General features: G+C 45.3%; 2 protein-coding genes across 2 annotated transcripts in view; one reads left to right on the top strand and one right to left on the bottom strand.

Annotated features, from left to right (window-relative positions):
* Window positions 1–9,440, bottom strand: part of NUP93 (nucleoporin 93) — a 153,889-nt gene extending 144,449 nt beyond the window's left edge. The window contains exons 1-2 of the mRNA XM_034425464.3: window positions 9,290–9,440; window positions 7,130–7,598 (exon numbers count right to left, since the gene is read on the bottom strand). The gene's annotated coding sequence lies outside the window, so the exon portion shown is untranslated. The remainder of the gene's footprint in view (window positions 1–7,129; window positions 7,599–9,289) is intronic.
* Window positions 9,413–20,083, top strand: POLR2C (RNA polymerase II subunit C). The gene is made up of 9 exons (XM_034425466.3): window positions 9,413–9,637; window positions 10,961–11,010; window positions 11,118–11,186; window positions 12,190–12,242; window positions 13,964–14,092; window positions 15,493–15,544; window positions 16,107–16,275; window positions 17,322–17,396; window positions 19,263–20,083. The coding sequence occupies exons 1-9, from the start codon at window positions 9,552–9,554 to the stop codon at window positions 19,405–19,407; spliced, it is 828 nt and encodes a 275-aa protein (XP_034281357.1). The 5' UTR covers window positions 9,413–9,551; the 3' UTR covers window positions 19,408–20,083.
* The last annotated feature ends 173 nt before the right edge of the window (window positions 20,084–20,256 follow it).

Below are 20,256 nucleotides of genomic sequence, written 5' to 3' on the forward strand. Positions count from 1 at the left end.
TTTCTTTTTATTTTAAAGGGTAACAATCATTGCTCAAACCTGCATGACGGTACTAGAAATGCTATTAACGACTTGAAAATGTCTCGGTTCCCCATCAAAGACCAGAATCCTTGTCTTGGATTGACAAGAGCCTTGGTGGTGCAGCAGATTAAAGCACTGTTAAGTAACACCAGCTGCCTGCAATTACTGCAAGTTCAAATCTCACCAGGCTCAAAGTTGACTCAGCCTTCCATCCTTTCGAGGTAGGTAAAATGAGGACCCAGTTTGTGGGGGCAATAAGCTGACTTTGTATAAAACAGAACACCGCTAAGGGGGCCCCCGAAAGCCCTACTAAGCAGGTATATACAAAAGTATGAAGGCTATTGCTTAACGTATTGTAAGCCGCCCTGAGTCTCTGGAAAAGGGTGGCATATAAATCGAACCAATAATAAATAAATACAATAAATAAAAATCCATTTGTTAGGAAAGCTCCAAAGAGCCACTTATTTTAATGAGAATTAATATTTTTTTTTAAAAAAAAAAGTTATGTAGGGCTTAAAAATATTAATAGGCATCGGTATGAGACCCATATAGGATTTAAAAAACAAATGGAAATATTATAACTCCCTTCACTGTAATGCAGATAGTCCTCCGTTTATGACAATCGAACCCAAAATTTATGTTGCTAAGCAAGACGGCTGTTAAGTGAGCTTTGCCCCCATTTTACGACCTTTTTTGCCACAGTCGCTAAGCGAATCGTGGCAGTTGTTCAGTGAGTAAGTTGGTTATTAAATGAATCTGGCTTCTCCACTGACTTTGCTGGCCCGGTGGTCGCAAAAAGGGGATGGCGTGACTGACCCTGGGAGGCAGCAACCGTCATAAATAGGAGTCATAGGAGTCATAAATAGGAGTCAGTCAACATTCAATAAGTGTCTGAATGTTGATCCCGGGAATGCTGCAACGGTCGTTAAGTGTGAAAAACGGTCCTAAGTCACTTTTTTGCGGCGCCATTGTAGCTTTCAACGGTCGCTAAAGGAACTGTTGTAAGTCGAGGACTACCTGCATAGAGATAAGTTTTGGATTTAATGTTGACTTGAAAAAGACAGGAGTGAATTGGGGAAAGGAAGGCGTGGCGAAGCAGCCTCCGATTCGGTTTCTATTGTTCCCAGGGAACACGCTCCTGTCGTCTAACAGCTGTTTATTTCCACCCCCAGCTGATCGAGAAATACAACCTTTCTTTGAAATTGACAGCTTTCAAATATTTTCCAGGCCATCAGTGCAGAGACGTGGGATCTTTACAATGGGGGTGGGGAGGGGAGGGAATTTACTGCATTCAAGAGACTGCAGACAGATGCGAGTTCAGCAGAGGGAAGATTAGCAGAGTCATCAGGCCAGAATATTTGAGAAAACAGCAGCAACAACAGCAGCAGAGCAGATCGGAGAGAGACAGAGAAAAGAAAGAATTCGAATGCCCATCGAACAAGGATACAAAATCTAAGTAGAGCAAGGTTGTTGGGGGGTTTTTTGGTTAAAAAATAAAATAAAAAGGATGATCTGTCACTAATTGTTGCTTGCATTCAGCCACAAATTACCGTATTTTTTGGAGTATTAAGAACGCACCTTTTTCCCCCCTAAAAGGGGGTGAAAATTTAGGTGTGTCTTATACACCGAATGTAGCCCCGCCCACCCACTGGTCCCCACCCTTTGGCCTCTGCCGCCCAGCAGTTACCTCCTTGCAAGCAAACAGCAAGAAAAAACAGCTCCTTTCAGCTTCAGCACAGCCTAATTAGCACAAGTTGATTGGATCGGCCTCCCGACTCTCAGCTGATTTGCTCTCAGCTGTTTTGTGCAGGGTTCTGCTGCTTGCTGCAAAGAGGTAAATTGCTGCAGCAGGTTTTTTCCCCCTCTTGTGCTAATCAAGCTATGCTGAAAATGAAAGTAAAGCAGGCTGTTTGCTGTTTGCTGCAACTAGGCAAAATTGCTCAGAGGCAGAGGGAGATTTCTTTTTCTTCTTTTCCTCACCAAAAAAGGTAGGTTCGTCTTATCCTCCGGTGCATCTTATACTCCGAAAAATATAGTATACACTCTAGCACCGTGATGGCACAGCTGGCACGCAGAGTCCTCTCTGCAGGCACGCGAGCCGTCGCCCAGCTCAGCTCCATCGCGCATGCGCACACCTCCCGCCAGCCAGTTGATTTTCAGGATGCATGGGGGAGCGGGGTGCATGTGGGAGATGTGTGCGCATCCGCGGGGGTCATGTGCGCATGATAAAAACATATGAAGAATGGTTGTAGGAATTGGGTTTGTCTAGTCTAGTGAAAAGGACTAGGCAGGAGACATGATAACAGTGTTCCAATATTAGAGGGGCTGCCACAAAGAAGAGGGGAGGTCAACCGATTCTCCACAGCACCAGAAGGCAAGACAAGAAGTAACGGATGGAAGCTCATCAAAGAGAGATCCAGCCTAGAACTAAGGAGAAACTTCCTAACAGAGAGAACAATTAACCAGTAGAACTACTTGCCTTCAGAAGTTGTGGGTGCTCCATCACTTTTAAGAAGAAACTGGACAGCCATTTGTTTCGAATGGTATAGGGCAGTGATGGCGAACCTTTTTGGCATGTGCCAAAAGTGGAGGGAGTGCAGGGGGGTCATGCGCACGCATGCCCACACCTGTAATTCAATGCACCCTGCCCCCTCCACGCATGCACATGTGACCCCCCCCTGCACTCCCCCTGCTTTTGGCACGCGATGGCATGGTGGGCCCGTTAAGCCCGTTTTTCGCCCTCCCCAGGCTCTAGAGGTTTTCTAGGAGCCTGGGGAGGGCGAAAACAGCCTTCCCCCCCCCCACACACACACAAAAGAAACGGCCAGTTTCCCAACTTCCGGTGGGCCCAAAAATCAGTTGGCTGGCACGCACATGTGCGCTGGAACTCAGCTAGGGCAAAGCTCACATGCCCACCAATATTGCTCCATGTGCCACCTGTAGCACGTGTGCCATAGGTTCGCCATCACGGGTATAGGGTCTCCTGCTTGAGCAGGGGATTGGACTTCCTTGGAAGACCTCCAAGCTACCTTCCAACTCTTATTATTCTGTTAAATTACAGGTAAAGTGAAGGATGGTGTGCTGTAGTTCAGGTGTTAGAATAACAAAGGGGTCTCCAAACTTGGACGCGGTGGCTCAGTATCTAAGACGCTGAACTTGTTGATTGAAAAGTCAGTAGTTCAGTGGTTCGAATCCCTAGTCCCGCGTAACGGGATGAGCTCCTGTTACTTGTCCCAGCTTCTGCCAACCTAGCAGTTCGAAAGCACGTAAAAAATGCAAGTAGAAAAACAGGGACCACCTCTGGTGGGAAGGTAACAGCGTTCCGTGCGCCTTTGGCATTGAATCATGCCGGCCACATGACCACGGAGACGTCTTCGGACAGCGCTGACTCTTCGGCTTTGAAACGGAGATGAGCACCGCCCCCTAGTGTCGGGAACAACTAGCCCATATGTGCGAGGGGAACCTTTACCTTTACCTCCAAACTTGGCAACTTTAAGACTTGTGGACTTCAACTCCCAGAATTCCCCACTCAGCCATGGGAGTTGAAGTCCACAAGTCTTAAGGTTGCCAAGTTTGGAGGCCCCTGGAATAGCATTTAAGAGACTCAACCATGGAATGTCTCCCATGGACTTCTAACCAGGACACCTAACCATAGACCCAAGCATGGAAGCTTACTGGGTGACTTTGGATAGGCCATTCTCTTTCAACCCAATCCAACTCACAGAGCTGCTTTTAGGGGGAAATGGGAGGAGGGAAAAGTTCAATGCCTTGAGTTCTTGAAGGAAACCCAACAATAAAATGAATTGTGCCTATCATTCACAAAAGGTAATGTTAGTTATATAGTGTCATGTGTCTTACAAATCCCGATTCGGGAAGTGGGTTGCATCTTCCCAACTTATAAAGAACTGTCAAAGAAAAATAAGAGACGACACATACCAACCAACCAGTTTGCCGTGATGAAAAGGGAAGGTAGGCATTCTATAAAACACTACGCATTGCCCACATAATTTAGGATTCATCAGAATTCAGCTCTGCAATGCAGGCCTATCTAGTGGACATGTATAATCACCAGCGGTTGATGCATATTTGCAATGCAAACAAGCCCAAGTAGTTTTTTTTTAAAAAATGACCGTGTAACTCGAATGCATATCCCTGTGCCCAAGAAGAAGAAAAATAGACTGTTGATCCTATGTACTGTTTTCTGAAGCTGTTTATCTCCTAACCACACAGATCTTCATGCATTAATAAGAGCAAATCTATATTCCTTATAGTCCAAGAGAATTCAAACCATCTGCCCTAAAAACAATGTTTAAAAGCTTCCTAATTAATAATGTGGGCTTCAATATTAGACACCAAAGGCATGCGAGCAGAAACAAACCAGCTCTCGCAGAGAAAAACTCCTATCAAAATATTGGAAAATGAATTGTTTAACTCCAGCAATCTGAAATTCATCACAATGTACAAAACGTATTTGTGCAAAAAAAAATGCTTTATGAAGTTCTTTTGCTGTAGAAGAAAATTATTAGTTCAATTTCTATCACGTATTTCTTTGGGAGTATAATTTGACATATCCGTATGACTGCCTTGATTTCCCCAACCACCCCAAAAAAACCCTCCAAAATCCCTGAACTTGGTTAGAATGAATGACAGACTGTCTCAGAATTACCTATCTCCCCAGGCCTACCGGTACTTCAAAATCTGGATCATTTTAGCACATTCAGGATGCTGTATTCTCACAACATTCAGAACCACAAATTAGCCAACTACTTTTAAGGCTAACCACTCTACAAATCCAATCTGCATAGTTCATTTATAGATCATTTTATTGTGTTAACCCACAAAACTGGAGTCATTGCATCAATTATTGATTACATTTGTTGTGTATTGTACATAGAAATTCTGGCTCCCGAGACCCTACTTCGCCATTACGGGAAAAGAATGCCAAAATGGAGAGGCATAGCCTTGATCCAGCCTTTTTAAAGTTCTTTTTAAAAACGAACATTAAGTTTATAGGGGTCTGCAGATTTACAGCGTGGTCCTATTTATTAGGCAGATGCTTAGGACTGAAACCATACATGCATTTAACCAGAAGAAGGCTAACTAGAAAAATTATACATTCAAAGAAGAATAGCAATTCTTCTATTTTCCCACGTCATTCATGCTTGTCCTGAATGAGTCATGCTCTTCAGGATCTCCAGCAAGGTTTATTCACCATCAGTTATCTGATCATTTTAAATTGGAAATGCCAGTTATTAAATTTGGCACCTTTCTGCATGTAGAACCATTGCGGTACAATAGTTAAGGTGCTGGATTAGAAATTAGGAAACCATGATTTCTAGTCCTCCTTTAACTACAAAGCTGGCAAGGTTGACTTTGGGCCAGTCTTTCAATCTCGGTCTACTAAACCCATTTCACATGATTGTTGTTATGGGGGGGGGAAGGAAGCGAGAGCAGTATATATACAGTGTCCTGATTTGTTTGTAAAAATCAAGGTGACATATAAACATGGATACCAACTTAAATAAGAATTTGTGGAAAACCAAGGAGCAAAGGTCCACCAATTACAATATACTTAAAGGTTCTACAGCACAAACCTATCGATCAGAAAAGTGGTTTACTGAATTTAATGGGACTTGGTCCCAATTAATACTCTCATAATCAGTTAACAGCAGAATGGCCCTTCCAGGTAAGGATGCTTTTCTTCGAAATCGGCATTTCTCAAATTTGGCAATTTTAAAACAGGTGGTCTTCAACTCCCAGTATTCCCCAGCTATGCTATGTAATATATAATATAATATCCTGTTTCCCCCAAAATAAGACATCCCCTGATAATAAGCCCAATGGGGCTTTTGAGCACATGGCAATAAGGCCAAGCGCTTATTACAGGGTTCAAAAAAATATAAAAAAGGCTCTTATTTTTGGGGAAACACAGGTAATTTACAGACCCCCTCACATCCTGGACATAAACTGTTTCAACTCCTACCCTCCAAACGAGGCTATAGAGCACTGCATACCAGAACAACTAGACACAAGGACAGTTTTTTCCCAAACACCATCACTCTGCTAAACAAATAATTCCCTCAACAGTCAAATTATTCACATTAGGCTGCATTGCTATTAATCTTCTCACCTATCACCCATCTCCTCCCACTTATGACTGCATGACTGTAATTTTGTTGCTTGTATCCTTACGATTTATATTGATATTGTTTCCCGATTGCTTATTTGTACCCTATGACTATCATTAAGTATTGTACCTTATGATTCTTGATGAATGTATCTTTTATGTACACTAAGAGCGTATGCACCAAAGACAAATTCCTTGAGTGTCCCATCACACATGGCCAATAAAAAAATTATAATCTATTCTATATAACAACAGAGTTGGGAGGGACCATGGAGGTCTTCTAGTCCAACCCCCTGCTTAGGCAGGAAACCCTACACCACTTCAGATTTGTTATGATACGCTGGCTGGGAAATTCTGTAAATTTATTTATTTATTTTATTTATTAATTCAATTTGTATGCAGCCCCTCTCCGAAGACTCAGGGCGGCATACAACTGACAATCCACATGCCTTTAAACTTGCTAAATTTGAGAAAGGGCCTTTTAAATGCTAGTCAGCCAGATGACAAAAGTCAAGGGAAATATTAGCCCACATTAAACCTCCATTCCTGGGTACCAAAAAGGACCCCTTCCAGCTTCTGGGACTCCCAAGAGAAACAAGCCTCTGGGAGTGTCAGGCACCTGCATGGGGCGAAGGGGGGGTCCCAGCAAAATTAAAAAGCGGGGCTGTGCTCCTTCATATGGAAGGCAAAATCCAACCCACGCCTTCTTTTTCCTCCATATGCTTTTTTTTTTTGGACTTCAGCTCCCAGAATTCCCTGCACCGCTCAGCCATTGGCTTTACCGCTGAGGGAATTCTGGGAGATGAAGTCCAAAGGAGTAAAGGAAGCTGCTTTGCAGAAAGGAAAGGGGAAAAAATGGACCCCCCCTTAAGGGCTAAGGCGCCGAGCTAAGGCGTTGCATTCCGGGAAGCCCGAGGGAAGATGATCCAACAGGCTCAGCAAAAAAGCCGCATGTTCTGACCTCGGCGCGGCCACACTTACCGTGCCCCTGGTTCCGCCGGCGGCGTTCTCACGTCGACGGCGCGCCGCTGCCCGCCGCGCGCAACGATTGGTGGAGAATCCGGTTTCTCCCATCAGCCCTTGCGGCGGCGCGCCAAGCGGGCCCCGCCCACACCCTTATGACGCTAGCGGGGGAGGGATGGTGGGGGGGAATAGGGCGCACGAATAATACGAAATAAAAATGAGACTGGCTTAACGTTGGAAATGCTTGGGGGTTTTTTCTTTCTTTCTTTCTTTATTTCTTTCCTTTGTGTGGATCTTTCTTTCTTTTGTGTTCTTTCCCGGAGTGTGGGCAGAATGAGATCTGGGTGGCGGGCGTCAGACGCCTCCCTAAATCACGACTAGCAAGGCTTCGTTGCTATGGAAACAGGAGGCCGTACAGCTTCCATTCGGTGGCCATGAAAAATCCAAGAGGGGGAGGGAGCGGGGTGGTAACTGGTGGAAAACACATCTGCAAAAAGGAAGAATAAAACATGCATTAAAGTCAGGCCAAAAAGCCAATCACTGATTATAGGTAGTCCTTGACATGAGCCCAATTGGGCCCAGAATTTCCATTGCTAAGGAAAGCAATGTTTTGTTTTGTCTTGGCCATGATTCATATGTGACTCATGCAGTTGTTAAGTGAGTCACCCGGTTGCTAAGTGAGTCCAGCTTCTCTCCTTGACTTTGCTTGTTGGAAGCCAGCTGGGAAAGTTCTAAATGGCAATTGCATGACCCTCGGATGCTGCCACCATCATAAATACATAACGGTTGACAAGTGCCTGGATTCTGATTACATGAACACGGGGATGCTGTGCTAGTCATAAGTGCGAGGACTGATCATAAGTCATTTTTGTCAGTGGCGTAACTTCAAATGGTTGTTCAACTTAAGCTTGATTTAGACTTCTGCATCACTGCACATCAGGGAACATATGTGTTTGCCGTTTGAAGATACCTGCGTAGCTGTTGCACCTCTGCAAATGTTAAAGTTCTTGAGTAATAATACTGTGCAATTATTTATCATCTGCAGATTCCAATCTTAAAGTGCAGGCTTACACACTGTACACACTGGGAGAACATCAAAACATGCTACAACATCAATGGTTGAGGCTGCCAGAACTTTGAATCTCCCTTAACACCCGAAGCAGTAAAAGAAAAAGTAAAGAAGATGATGATAGCAGCAAGACAGATCATAAGAGAAGCCCTTTGGAATTCTGGCTGCAACATGATACTACTATCATGTCGCCCTTAATTCTTCTTTTCTTTAGACTAACCCAGGGATCTGCAACCTTAAACACTCAAAGAGCCATTTGGACCCGTTTCCCACAGAAAAGAAAACGCCGGGAGCCACAAAACCCTACCCGTGCCTGACTATTTCTTGAGCGGCCACAAAACTAGCCTATGTAGTTGAATTAAACGTTCTGTTTTCTTCTGAAACTTTTCTTTTCTTGGATTTATCCATGGTTGGCCTACCGGGGGTCGAAAAGCTCAATAAATCGCGTGCCAGCGGGTACTGCACACTGGCGGTTGTGACACATATTTTGAGTGACAGGAAGCCGCAGCAGAGGGGTAAAAGAGCCACATGCGGCTCCAGAGCCGCAGGTTGCTGACCCCTGGACTAGATGACCTGCAAGGTCCCCCTTCCAACTCTGTTAATCTGTTAAAAACCCCTATCCCATTCTGAACAAACGGCGCGCAATCTCTTCTTTAAAAGCCTCCAGTAATGGAGAGCACCCATAATTTCCCAGTAGCATTTTCTTGATAATATGTTTTTTTGCAGCTTTAGAGGCAACATCAAGAAAAAAGGAACAAAGGGTCGAAGCACAAAAGAGCAGCAGAAGTGAAGAGTGAAGAAAGCTCACTTCTCATCTTCCTAGCAGTTATATTCTATAGAGACCTCCCAAGAAAGGGGTTAGACTAGAAGACCTCCAAGGTTAACCCTGCCCCAGTCCTCTGCTCATTTTAGGGGGTGGGGAAACCCAGGCGAATCCATCAAGGCCTAACTAAATATGTTTTTGATGTGAACTCAGTTCAATTCAAACCTTTATTGTCAGAGTTGTACAACATGTGTACTATGAGATTGGCTGAGCCTCCCTTCGTGCAACCGACCCCACCCCAACACAATACAACTCACAGTGCAAAACAAACAAACAAAAAATAAACCTCGGGATCGGGGGGGGGGATTCCTGGCTCAGAAATCCTGGGAGTTGAAATCCACGAGTCTTTTTAAAAAAAAGGACCCGCAAAGCGCATCCAAAGCGCCCGGGGCGAAGTGCGGAGTAAGGCGGCGAGAGGGCGCTCCAAGGCCGGGCTCAGAGGCGAAGCGAGGCGGGGCGTCTTGCACTGGGTCCTCCCGGGTCGCTGGGAGGCAGGCTTAGCAGCCCCGGAGGAAGAGCCGCGGCGGCGGAGGAGCTTCCCACTCGCCATGCCCTACGCCAACCAGCCCACGGTGCGCATCACGGAGCTGAGCGACGACAACGTCAAGTTCATCATCGAGAACACCGACCTGGCGTGAGCAGCGGCAAAGTCCATCCCACCCGCGTGGCCCAGACCCCCAGAGGACGGGGTGGGGGGGGGGCTTTCTCCACGGCCAGCCGGTCTGGACACGCGGGTCTTCCCCCCCCCAACCTGTAGGGATGGCGGAAATCCAGGTACTGGTGGACAGCTGGACACGCGGGTCTCTCCCACTCCCACCCACGTGTGTGGGGGGGAACAGCCACGGACAGCTGGACACGCGGGTCTTTCCCACTCCCACCCACGTGTGTGCGGGGGGGGACAGCCACGGACAGCTGGACACACAGGTCTTTCCCACTCCCACTCACGCGTGTGGGGGGGAACAGCCACGGACAGCTGGACACGCGGGTCTTTCCCACTCCCACCCACGCGTGTGGGGGGGACAGCCACGGACAGCTGGACACCCACCTACGCTTGTGGGGAGGAACAGCCACGGACAGCTGGACACGCGGATCTCTCCCACTCCCACCCGTGCGTGGAGAGATGCAGCGTTGGATGGAAGGAGACACGCGGGTCTTTCCTTCCCACCGGGGCGTGGGAACATCCAGCATGGGGTAAAAGGGAGATCCGTGGGGTGGAAGGGAGACAGGCGGATCTCTCCCACACCCACTCATGCATAGGGAGATGCAGCATGGGGTGGAAGGCAGACACGTTGGTTTTTCACCCCCAACCTGTGGTGGGGGGGGAGATCCAGCCACAGACAGCTGGTCTGGATACGTGGGTCGTTCCCACTCACACCTGTGCGTGGGGCATCCAGCATGGGTGGAAGGGAAGCAGGTCCTTCCCTCCCATCCAGGTGTGCGGAGAGGCAATGTAGGGTGGAAGGGAGACATTTAGGTCTTTGTCTCCCACTTACTCGGGGGAAGATCCATCCACGCCAGCTGGTGTGGATACGCGGGTCTCCCCACACACACACACACACACACACATGTGGAGACTTAACTGTCTTGCTTAGCACTGGAAATTTTGGGCTCAATTGTGGTCATAAGGTGATATCTACCTGTATTGCAATGGGACTTGAAGGCGAGCAGTCAAGCTGCAAATGGTTTGCCATGGAGGGTTTGGTGGGGGGTCTCATGGCTCACTCCAGCAAGCCCCACTGCTTTCTCAAACTTGGCAACTTTAAATCGGATGGACTTCAATTCCCAAAATCCACCCCCCCAGCATGAGAAATTGTGGTTCATCAGCCAGTCAGCCAGATATTCAAACTGGATTTGGAATTGTTATCCACCTATCGAGCCCTTCCTAAGAACTGAGATAATTATTACAACAATTACAATTTAGGTGTTATAAATATTGTGCTTTTTTTTTTAATTCCAGAGTCGCAAATTCCATCAGGAGAGTCTTCATAGCAGAAGTTCCTATCATAGGTAATATCCCCCAACATTTGTCAGATTCTCTCATGCATTCGCTTTCTTTTTGCATTAATTTGGGAAGAAAATTCCTTGTGTTTACTTCATTCTTATTTTGTTTTCAGCTATAGACTGGGTTCAGATTGATGCCAATTCATCCGTGCTACACGATGAGTTCATCGCGCACCGATTAGGTAGGTAATCGTAAAACAGAAGGAAAAGACTTTTTTTTTTCTTGCACATTTTTATTTTATTTTATTCAGAAAATGAAAATGCAAGGGAAAATGTACAAAAATAAAACAGAAAGAAAAAGCATCTCTGGGAATTCTTTAAATCCGTATTGGCAACTTTTAAGATATGTGGACTTCAACTCCCAGAATTCCCCAGCCAGCTCTGCTAATTCTGAGAGTTGAAGTCCACATACCTTAAAGTTGGCAAGGTTGAGAAACACTGATCTGTATTTTTCGGACTATAAGACGCACCTAAATTTAGAAGAGGAAAACAACAAAAAAGTTTTTGGCCTGCCTTTTTTGCCTCTTCCAGCCTTTTTTTGGCCCACTTTTGGGGCTTTTTTCAGCCTGTTTTTGAAGCTTTTTTAGGCCAGTTTTTCTGGAAAAAACGGGTCAAAAAAAGCCCCAAAAATGGGCCAAAAAAAGCCCCCAAAATGGGCTGAAAAAAGCCTCAAATACGGGTCAAAAAAAGCCCCCAAAATGGGCCAAAAAAAGCCTCAAATAAGGGCCGAAAAAAGCCATAAAAAACAGGGTGAAAAAAGCCCCCCAAACAACTCAAAAAAAGCCTCAAAAACGGGCCAAAAAAGGCTTAAAAAACAGGCTGAGAAAAGCCCCAAAAAGGGCTGAAAAAACCCCAAAAACAGGTTGAATAAAGCCACCAAAATGGGCTGAAAAAAGCCTTGAATATGGGCCGAAAAAAGCCTCAAAAACAGTCAGAAAAAAGCCCCAAAACAGGGCGTGTGGAGGCCAAAAAACGGCTGGCAGGTGGGCGGGGCTTCAACAATATTCGGTCTATAAGATACACAGACATTTTCACCCCCTTTTGAGAAACAAAAAGTGTGTGTTATAGTCCAAAAAATATGATAGATTAAATTAGAATTATTGCTATTTACACATGTTCTGCCAGATAGTTCTGACTCGACTTGAAACTTTTTGATTATTTTTCATCCTCAATTTCTCCCCTTAGGTCTGATCCCACTTACCAGTGATGGTGTGGTTGATAAACTGCAGTATTCCAGGGTGAGTCTAAGCCGGCAATAAATTATATTTTGGGAGGATCACTATGAGGAGGGAGTTAAAGATAGAGGATCAAAATTCCTGTTTCAATTCTGTGAGTCAGTTGTAAATCACGTGAGCATGGGGATGAGGCAACGGTCATAAGTGTGAAAAATGTTCATGTCCCTAAACAATCCCTAAGTGATCTGTTATAAGTTGAGAACTACCTGTATTTTGCTCCACTTATAGAGGGCATCTGACCCAGAGTGGTGTGGTGGCCTAGAGGGAGAGCTCTTGCCTCACAATCAGGAGGCTGTGAATTTGATCCTAGGTAGAGGCAGATATTTTTCTCTCGGGCACAATGAGAATATTTCTGCTGAACAAAGCTCCGCATTGGCGACAGGAAAGGCATCCGGCCATTAAAACACTCTGCTAGCTCCATTCAGTTGCCCAGACTGCACCCCGCAAGGGATTATGGGGTCGTTAAAAGATGATGATAATGGTATTGTATTCATTGGTATTGTGCTAGACTGGGCTTTTATAATCTCACTTTTCAAAATTTCCCAAGCTTCTTGAGTTGTTTTCCCCATGGATTCTCATCCATGGAATCCTTCCCAAGCTCTCTCTAAATTCATTGAAATTAGCTCTCTTAAAGTCCAAGACTATAGTTTGACTTTGTTCTACTACTAGTGCTTGCATAATGTTGAATTCCATTATTGCATGGTTACTTGCCCCGAAGGTTCCTGTAGCTTCAACACTTTCTATCATTTCATCTCTCTTAGTGAGAATTAAGTCCAATATGGCTGATCCCCTTGTTCCCTTCTTTACTTTTTGGGAAACAAAATTGTCTGCTAGGTTTGTTAGGAACCTGTTGTTGTGACCCAGGCCCAAGTAAGTAGTAGGAAAATCAGTCAGTGAAAAAACAAACAAACTTTATTTGAGCAGCTGAGAATTACTTTGTTCCCAGCGTCGTTCAACTAAATTAAAGCAAATTCCTCCCAACACAAATTCCTCAGTCCTATCTCAAACCTTGGTCCAATTAGGCAAACTGCCAAAGGCCTTTCTTGGCAAATGATCAAAAGTCACAGATACAAAAATAAATACAAGACGTAGACGAAGACGAAGCTACCAACGTTGTTTTCCGGCAAAGCCCAAACACTGTTGCTGCTCTGTTTTAAGCTTTATGGGAGGGGCCAATCATCTCTTGGCCCTACTCCCAAGTCATCCTCTTTGCTTGAGCTGCTCTTGCCTTCTGGCAGCTCTTCTCATGCGTGCATTAGGAACAGGCCCCTCCTGTTCCTCTGCCTCACTCCTATCAGTCTCTGGAGGCTCTGGAGTCCGCACCTCACTCCCCGATGGCCCTGGCCCCATCTCTGCCTCTGGCACAGAGCCCTCATCCAGGCCTTCCCCAGCCTCCAGGACTGTCCCATGTTCTTCCTCAGCCTCATCGCTGTCCGACTCCGCTGCCAGCTCCGCAGGCTGCTGGCGGACCACAACACCTGTTAGATCTTCCACTTGGTGCAGAGTTTGTCCCCCATTACTATTGTGATGTGCTTCTTACATACCTTAGTTAGCTGTCTAGCAAAAAGTTAATCTATTTCCTCTGGTTGGGTGGCCTATAGTATAGATCTATGGCATCTGACCATGGCCAGTGAAAATTCGGTCCAGTTTAGAAGACTGACAGTCCCTGGGTGAGTTGAGCTCCAGAAGGACCCCTCATCCTTCCTGTCTCCCCTTTTTACCAGGACTGCAACTGCGATGAATTTTGTCCCGATTGTTCGGTGGAATTCTCTCTCGATGTCCGGTGTAATGAAGACCAGACGCGGCATGTCACATCTCGGGACCTGATCTCCAACAACTCCCAAGTTATACCGGTCAGTGTCCTGTTCTCTGTCTACACACTGCGGTTGGGTCAAGACTAGCGGTGCGTTCTACTTAGCTTTACTACCAGTTTGCAACAGGACCGCAAGAGAGAGGGCAAAGCGAGCTTCCTGCGTAGAAGCTTCCTGACGACATTCGGGTCGGTGGACAGAACCTCCCGCCGGTTTTACTACCGGTTCTTGTGAACCGGTCCGAACTGGAAGCAACCCACCACTGGTCAAGATAAAAGCATAGCCGAGATTCCAAGCAAGCAACTTGATGGTTGTAAGGGGACTATTTACAGACTCTAGAGTAGAGATCTTCAAACTTGGCAGCTTTAAGACTTGTGGACTTCAACTCCCAGAAAGGCTGGAGAATTCTGGGAATTGAAGTCCACAAGTCTTAAAGCTGCCAAGTTTGAAGACCTCTACTCTAGAGAGCTGGTCCAGAAACCCTTTGCTTTTTTCAAAGGACAAATCATGTTATTTGTTGATTTATTATAGTTATTAGTCCATAGGCCATATTCAAGCTTCATGAGTTGAACTGTCAGACCTGCTTCAGCTTTTTTCAAGCTTCAGTCCTGCTTTTTTTTTTTTTTAAATAAAAATGATCCTTCCCTCCATTTGTTGATAAAGGTATCGTTCACTAGAGGTCAAGTGAATTACAGCAGTTCAAAGCCAAAACTAAAAGAGTTTTTCCCCCAATTAATTTCCCCTCCAGTGGTGGGTTCCTCCCGGTTCGGTCCGGTTCGGCCGAGCCGGTAGCAGTGACGATATGATGTCACCGAACCGGTTCTCCACCCCACCCCCACCCCCACGTTATTCTTACCTTTTATTTGGTCCCACCCCCAATCTATTGCTGCCTCCTGAGTCCCAGCTGATGACTAGAGGGGAAAAAAACTGTTTAAACTCTTGCAGTGGGGCTTCAAAGATCCGCCCTACAGCTGATCAGTGTTAAAAGCAAACAAATGAGTCGGGTCGTAAGTGCGAGGACTGGTCGTAAGTGCGAGGACCTTCCAGAAATGACTTTGACCAGCTAGCCATGCCCACCTAGTGACATGACCTCCAAGCCACACCCACAAAATAAGCCACGCCCACAGAACCGGTAGTAAAAAAAATTAGAACCCACCCCTGGTCCCTTCCCATTGCTTGTCTCTCCTCATTGTCCAATCAGTTTTAAAAGAGAAGTTTTGGACACAGTCACTCCACGTACGGCATTCTTCTCCCAGGGAACTTTGTAGGTTCTCAAAGAGAAATCTTCAATTCAGTTTTATGTTCCTCCAAGCCTTTGCCGTCTCTTCCAGCCTTCCTCCCCAGGGTTCATGGCAGACTGGCATTTCTGCCAGAACTGCCAACATGGTCCTGAAGAGGAGAAGCCTTCGTTCCTTGTCCTACCTTTCCTTTGTCCTCTGCAGGTGACATCCAGGAGAAGGGACAATGACCCCAATGATTACGTTGAACCAGATGGTACGTTCGCAAATATGGCTGGGCTGGGGAATTCTGGGAGTTGAAGTCCACAAGTCTTAAAAGTTGCCAAGTTTGGAGAGACCCCTGCTTTAGGGAAGACGGAGCATTCTGGCTGATCTATGAGCCATCACTTGAGTAGCACATACCACAGCTGTAGTTGGTAATAAAGAGTCTATTGGCATTGGATAGCTATAATAAGTTTGGGCAGATGATGGAGGTGGTGATCAAGGAAGGTATCGGGATGGAGAAGACTTTTCTGACCAAGACATCCAACATCTTGCTTTATAGCAATAGCACTTTTAGACTTAAATACTGCTTCATAATGCTTTATAGCCCTCTCTAAGCGGTTTACAGAGTCAGCCTATTGCCTCTAACAATCTGGGTCCTCATTTTACCGACCTCAGAAGGATGGAAGGATGAGTCAACCTTGAGCTGGTTAGGATCGAACTCCAGGCTGGGGGCAAAGTTAGTTTGCAATACCGCATTCTGCATTTACGGGCACCCATCACGATTCTGATAAGCCTCCAGTCCGACAAGATGCATCGTTCTTCTTTTTTTTTAGACATCCTGATTGTCAAGTTGCGGAAAGGCCAAGAACTAAGGCTCCGGGCTTATGCCACGAAGGGTTTTGGCAAGGAGCATGCCAAGTGGAACCCCACAGCAGGCGTGGCCTTTGAGTACGATCCAGACAACGCCCTGCGTCATACAGTCTACCCCAAGCCTGAGGAATGGTAGGTGTTCTCATCCAGCTCCCCAAACACGACAAACCCTTTGAAGTGAACTCAAAGATTCCTTTATTAGGCGTGCCAGCAGCCCCAACAAAATAGCAATAGCACATAGACTTATATACCGCTTCATAGTGCTTTTACAGCCCCCTCTAAGCGGTTTACAGAGTCAGCCTCTTGCCCCCAACAATCTGGGTCCTTGTTTTACCCACCTCAGAAGGATGGAAGGCTGAGTCAACCTTGAGCTTGGTGAGAGATGAACTGCCAAATTGCAGGCAGCTGGCAGTCCGTAGAAGTAGCCTGCAGTATTCTAACCACTGCGCCACCTCGGCTCTTTTAAAAGGTTTCTCTCTCACAGCAGACTAAAAAGTCTGTCCGGCAGGGAGATGAATAGTTGTCTGCCACATCTATTCATCTCCTCCCCCTGCCTTTTATCCCCAGAGCTAGGGTGGGGCTTCGCTAGCAGTGGTGGCTCTTCCTTTCCAAGGACCGGCCCATAGATTTCCACTGCTCTCCTCTCCTCTGCCTTCTGTGCATCTGCGTGTCAGGCACTGGACCCAGCTGTTCCTCCTCTTCCTCATCAGCCACCTCCAGACCTGGGGGCTGTTGACTCTCCATCTGAGGGCTGACGGACGGCCCAGACTCCATCTCTGTCTCTGTGCCAGCTCCATTCCCTCTTCCCCCTTGGAGCTCTCAGGTTGCCTTGATGGTGGCTCTGACTCCCACACCTCCTCCTCTGATTCGGCTGCTGGAGGGGCCATCAGGCCACAACAGTAGGTTTCTGTAAACACTCTATTGTTGTTTTTGTTTGGTCATCCAGATGCTTCTGACTTTTGTGACCTGAAAAGCATCTTTTCTCCAGGACTGCCTGTCAGTACCTGCCTCTTTTGAGTTTCGTTTTGTGATCAGTGGTAGGTAGCATCTCACCTCCTTGACTTCTGACATCCTGTTTTTTTTATTGCCTTTGATCTTTTTCAAGCAGCAGGGTCTTCTCTATGGATGTTTAACTTCCCACCTCAACATCAACTCTTCTGTTTCTTGTCTCCTTCTAGGCCGAAGAGTGAATATTCAGAAATCGATGAAGATGAAGCCCAGGCACCCTATGATCCTAACGGGAAGCCAGAAAGGTGAGGGATCGGGTACCTGAATTAGATTTCTCTCCAACTGGAACTCAGCTGGTTGGATAAGGCTACACAGGCAGTCCTTGACTTACAACTGTTCATTTAGTGACCATGGAAAGTTACCATGGACTTCCCTGGGGGGAATGTATGAGCTGGAGTTGAAATTATAATGGTCTACAATGGTCAACAATGTTTTTCCCAAAAAAACAGTATTTACTTCCAGTTTTTGTATAAACATTGGTTTGCTTAATGACCAGGATTCCCTTAACAACTGCAGTAAGTCGCATAACAGCCGCAATAATAGTCATAAAATTGGGTTGGTAATGTGGATGGCCTGGTTTACAATGGTAATGAGTTATAACTCTGATGGGCATGTTTCATTATAGTCGTAACTCGAGGACTGCCTGTGGTCTAAACAGTTCATTAGGGCAATGGCATTCTCTGACCCCCCCTGAAATCAATACAGTACTTGGTTCACACTTCAGTTTAACCTGTGTTTTGTTTTAATCCTGATTTGCTGAACACCATAATTAATGGTGTAGAATGGAATGGAATGGAATGGAATGGGATGGAATAGAATAGAATAGAATAGAATAGAATAGAATAGAATAGAATAGAATAGAATAGAATAGAATAGAATAGAATACCGTTTCTCCGAAAATAAGCCTCAACCAGAAAATAAGTCCTAGCATGGTTTTTCAGGATGCTCATAATATAAGCCCTACCCCCAAAATAAGCCCCAGTTAAGTTCGTCAGCAGACGGAGGCGTTTAGTACTGTATTTCCCTCAAAATAAGACCTAACCGGAAAATAAGCCATAATGCGTCTTTTGGAGCAAAAATTAATATAAGAACTGGTCTTATTTTGGGGGAAACACGGTAGAAAACAATAGAATAGTAGAACAGAAAGAATAGAACAGAAAGAATAGAATAGAACAGAACAGAAAGAATAAGAATAAAATAGAAAACGAAGAATAGAATAGAATATACAACAGAAAGAATAGAAAAGAATAGAAAAACTTCATTGTCACTTTAAATATACACTAATCAGCATACATTAAAATAAAATTTAGTTGCATTCAACTCTCAAAAGATAACCATCATGCATATACCCACATACCCTGTGACTGCCTGCTACCACCAATAGCCTCCCACCGGCCAGTACGCTCCCATAGAGAGGGGCTCCTCCAGGTGCCGTCGGCCAGACAATGTCGACTGGTGGCCCCCAGGGGGAGAGCCTTCTCTGTGGGGGCACCTACTATCTGGAATGAGCTCCCCGCAGAGATACGGAGGATCCTGGATCTGCGCACCTTCCGTCGCGCACTTAAGACTTTTTTATTCCATCAAGCTGGCCTGGCCTAAATCATCTCCCCTTTTTTAAATGTCAATTTTAATTTGTTTTAAATTACGGGGTATTTTAAATTCAGCCAAATTATTTAATTTGTTTTTAATTTATTTTAAATTTTTGTATTTATGTGTTTTATCTTGTGGCTGTTCACCGCCCTGAGTCCTTCGGGAGAAGGGCGGTATAGAAATTTAATAAAATAAAATAAAATACCCACACGTGAATGACACAGAGAAACATCAGTCTATACATGGCGGTGGGAAAGAAGGCTGAAAATTACAAGACGGATGGCTTAAGGAACCAAGCTGTTAATAGAATCTGGCACTCCTGCTATAGACTCTTCGGAACCTCCTCCCAGAGGGAATACCACAATATTGGATCACTTGCCAGGAGCCCCCTGAATGGTCCACTTGGGGGCACATCTGTGCAATAATTACATTAATTAAAACCACAGATTATGAGCGCCAAGCGCTAGGCTTGAATCGTGGCTTAAATGAAGGTCCCTCCAACTTTTTTATCCCCTGCTCAGGTTTTACTACAATGTGGAGTCCTGCGGTTCTCTGCGTCCCGAGACCATTGTTCTCTCCGCCTTATCTGGGTTAAAGAAGAAGTTGAGCGACCTCCAAACCCAGCTGAGTCAAGTGATCCAGAACGAAGTGCTGACAATCAACTGATCCTAGTTGACCGCTTGGAAACAACCCTGATTTCTGGGAAATGATAAAAACAACTGGGATCACAGGAGGGCCCGCCAAATCCGATACTTGGTGTTTTTCTCTTGCTAATTTTGGGTCAAAACAGGCTTTCTTCCAAATCGGTGGGTTTTTTTTTTTCAACCTCAGCCATTTTAAAATATGGGGACTTCAAATCCCAGAATTCCCTAGCCAGCATTGCCTTAGACTGCAATGCCATGTTGGCTGAGGAATGCTGGGAGTTTGAACTGCAAACGTCTTAAAGCCGTTGAAGTTGAGAGACTCTTAAATTGAGAAACAATTTAGCTCTTCTAAATTGCATTCGGCATTCTCTGACAAAATATTGGCCTTAGGTCAGAGATGTCCAACCTTATCAATTTAAGACATGTGGACTTCAACTCCCAGAATTCCCCAGCCAGCCATGCTGGCTGGAGAATTCTGGGAATTGAAGTCCACAGGTTTTTAAATTGTCAAGGTTGGAGACCCCTGCCTTGGATGTAAGAATATGCAGTTTGAGAATAAAACCACCAATCTTATCTCTTGTTTCCTGTTTTTTTGTCTCTTTTGAGATCTTGAATGAAAGATCTCCAGTTTGAAGAAAGTCCGTGTTACACAACAGAGGTTTATCACATAATAAAAAAATAATTTCTGCTTTGAGAAACATGGGTCTGCATTTTTATTTTTATTTTTTTCTCAGAACGTACGCCAGAGTTTGATAGAATCTGTGCAAGGATATATATATACAGTATCTTCCCTATCGATTGCACTTTAAATAAAATGGTTTCCTTTTCCTCAGCCTCAATTTTGATACGAAGCAGAGATGGTTGTTATGTG

Source organism: Pantherophis guttatus, chromosome 11 (assembly GCF_059756535.1).
Source record: "Pantherophis guttatus breed Tessera chromosome 11, ASM5975653v1, whole genome shotgun sequence".
NCBI classification, from domain to species: Eukaryota; Metazoa; Chordata; class Lepidosauria; order Squamata; family Colubridae; genus Pantherophis; species Pantherophis guttatus.

Coding starts and splice junctions, on each gene's coding strand:
- POLR2C (XM_034425466.3), top strand. CDS start 9,552: ATGCCCTACGCCAACCAGCCCACGGTGCGCATCACGGAGCTGAGCGAC. Junction 11,187..12,189: donor GTTCATCGCGCACCGATTAG/GTAGGTAATCGT, acceptor TTCTCCCCTTAG/GTCTGATCCCACTTACCAGT. Junction 17,397..19,262: donor CCTAACGGGAAGCCAGAAAG/GTGAGGGATCGG, acceptor TCCCCTGCTCAG/GTTTTACTACAATGTGGAGT.